We start from the raw sequence: 1,024 nt of genomic DNA, 5'->3' as shown, positions 1-1,024 counted from the left end.
CCTCGCTTACCACGGCCTGCACCCCACGCTCGTCGCCACGCGGTACGTGCTCTCCACGGGCCCGCCCCCCGGCGACCCCTTCCGCGTGGCCGCCTTCTCCGACGGCTTCGACGACGGTGGCATGGCCTCCTGCCCGGACCCCGTCGAGTACTGCCGCAGGGCCGAGGCCGTGGGGTCCGAGACGCTGGCGCGGGTCATCGCCGCCGAGGCGCGCGCCGGGAGGATGCCGTCCGTGATGGTCTACGACCCGCACATGGCGTGGGCGCCGCCTGTGGCAAAGGCGGCCGGCGTGCCGACCGCGGCGTTCATGTCGCAGTCGTGCGCCGTGGACCTGATCTACGGTGAGGCGTGGGCGGGGCGCGCGCCGCTGCCCATGGCCGACGGGAGGGCGCTGCGTCGCCTGGGCGCGGTGAGCGTCGACCTCGGGCCCGAGGACCTGTCGCCGATCCTCGTGTCGCCAGAGCTGTACCCCAAGTACCTCGACGTGTCCATCCGGCAGTTCGAGGGCCTCGAGGACGCCGGCGACGTGCTCGTCAACTCCTTCCGCGACCTCGAGCCGCAGGAGGCGGAGTACATGGCGTCGAGATGGCGCGCCAAGACGGTCGGCCCGACGCTGCCCTCCTTCTTCCTCGACGACGGCCGCCTGCCGTCGAACAAGGCCTACGGCGTCAACTTCTTCAGCAGCGACGCGCCGTGCATGGCATGGCTGGATCGGCAGCCTCCTATCTCAGTAGTCCTCGCGTCCTACGGGACGGTCTACAGCCTCGACGCCGGCGAGCTTGACGAGCTTGGAAATGGGCTCTGCGATTCCGGCAAGCCATTTCTCTGGGTCGTGAGATCCAGCGAGGTAGAAAAGATATCTGAAGAACTCCATGACAGATGCAAGGAAAATGGATTACTTGTGCCTTGGTGTCCCCAGCTTGATGTCCTGGCGCATAAAGCCATAGGTATGAAAATGGGGAGTTTCTTTATATACATGTGTGTAAATAAATATCCATTTCTTGAGGGACTAATTTGCCTTTTA

General features: G+C 64.9%; 1 protein-coding gene across 1 annotated transcript; it reads left to right on the top strand.

Annotated features, from left to right (window-relative positions):
* Positions 1-4: 4 nt before the first annotated feature.
* On the top strand, positions 5-947 carry LOC119347385 (UDP-glycosyltransferase 79-like; the record flags this gene model as incomplete). The annotated part of the gene is made up of 1 exon (XM_037616163.1): positions 5-947. A coding segment is annotated over one exon (943 nt), but the record flags the coding sequence as incomplete, so codon positions are not given.
* Between the last annotated feature and the right edge of the window lie 77 nt (positions 948-1,024).

This window comes from Triticum dicoccoides, unplaced genomic scaffold (genome assembly GCF_002162155.2).
Source record: "Triticum dicoccoides isolate Atlit2015 ecotype Zavitan unplaced genomic scaffold, WEW_v2.0 scaffold66145, whole genome shotgun sequence".
NCBI lineage: Eukaryota > Viridiplantae > Streptophyta > Magnoliopsida > Poales > Poaceae > Triticum > Triticum dicoccoides.
Note: the sequence above shows the minus strand (reverse complement) of the source record. Positions and strands in the feature narration are given on the sequence as shown.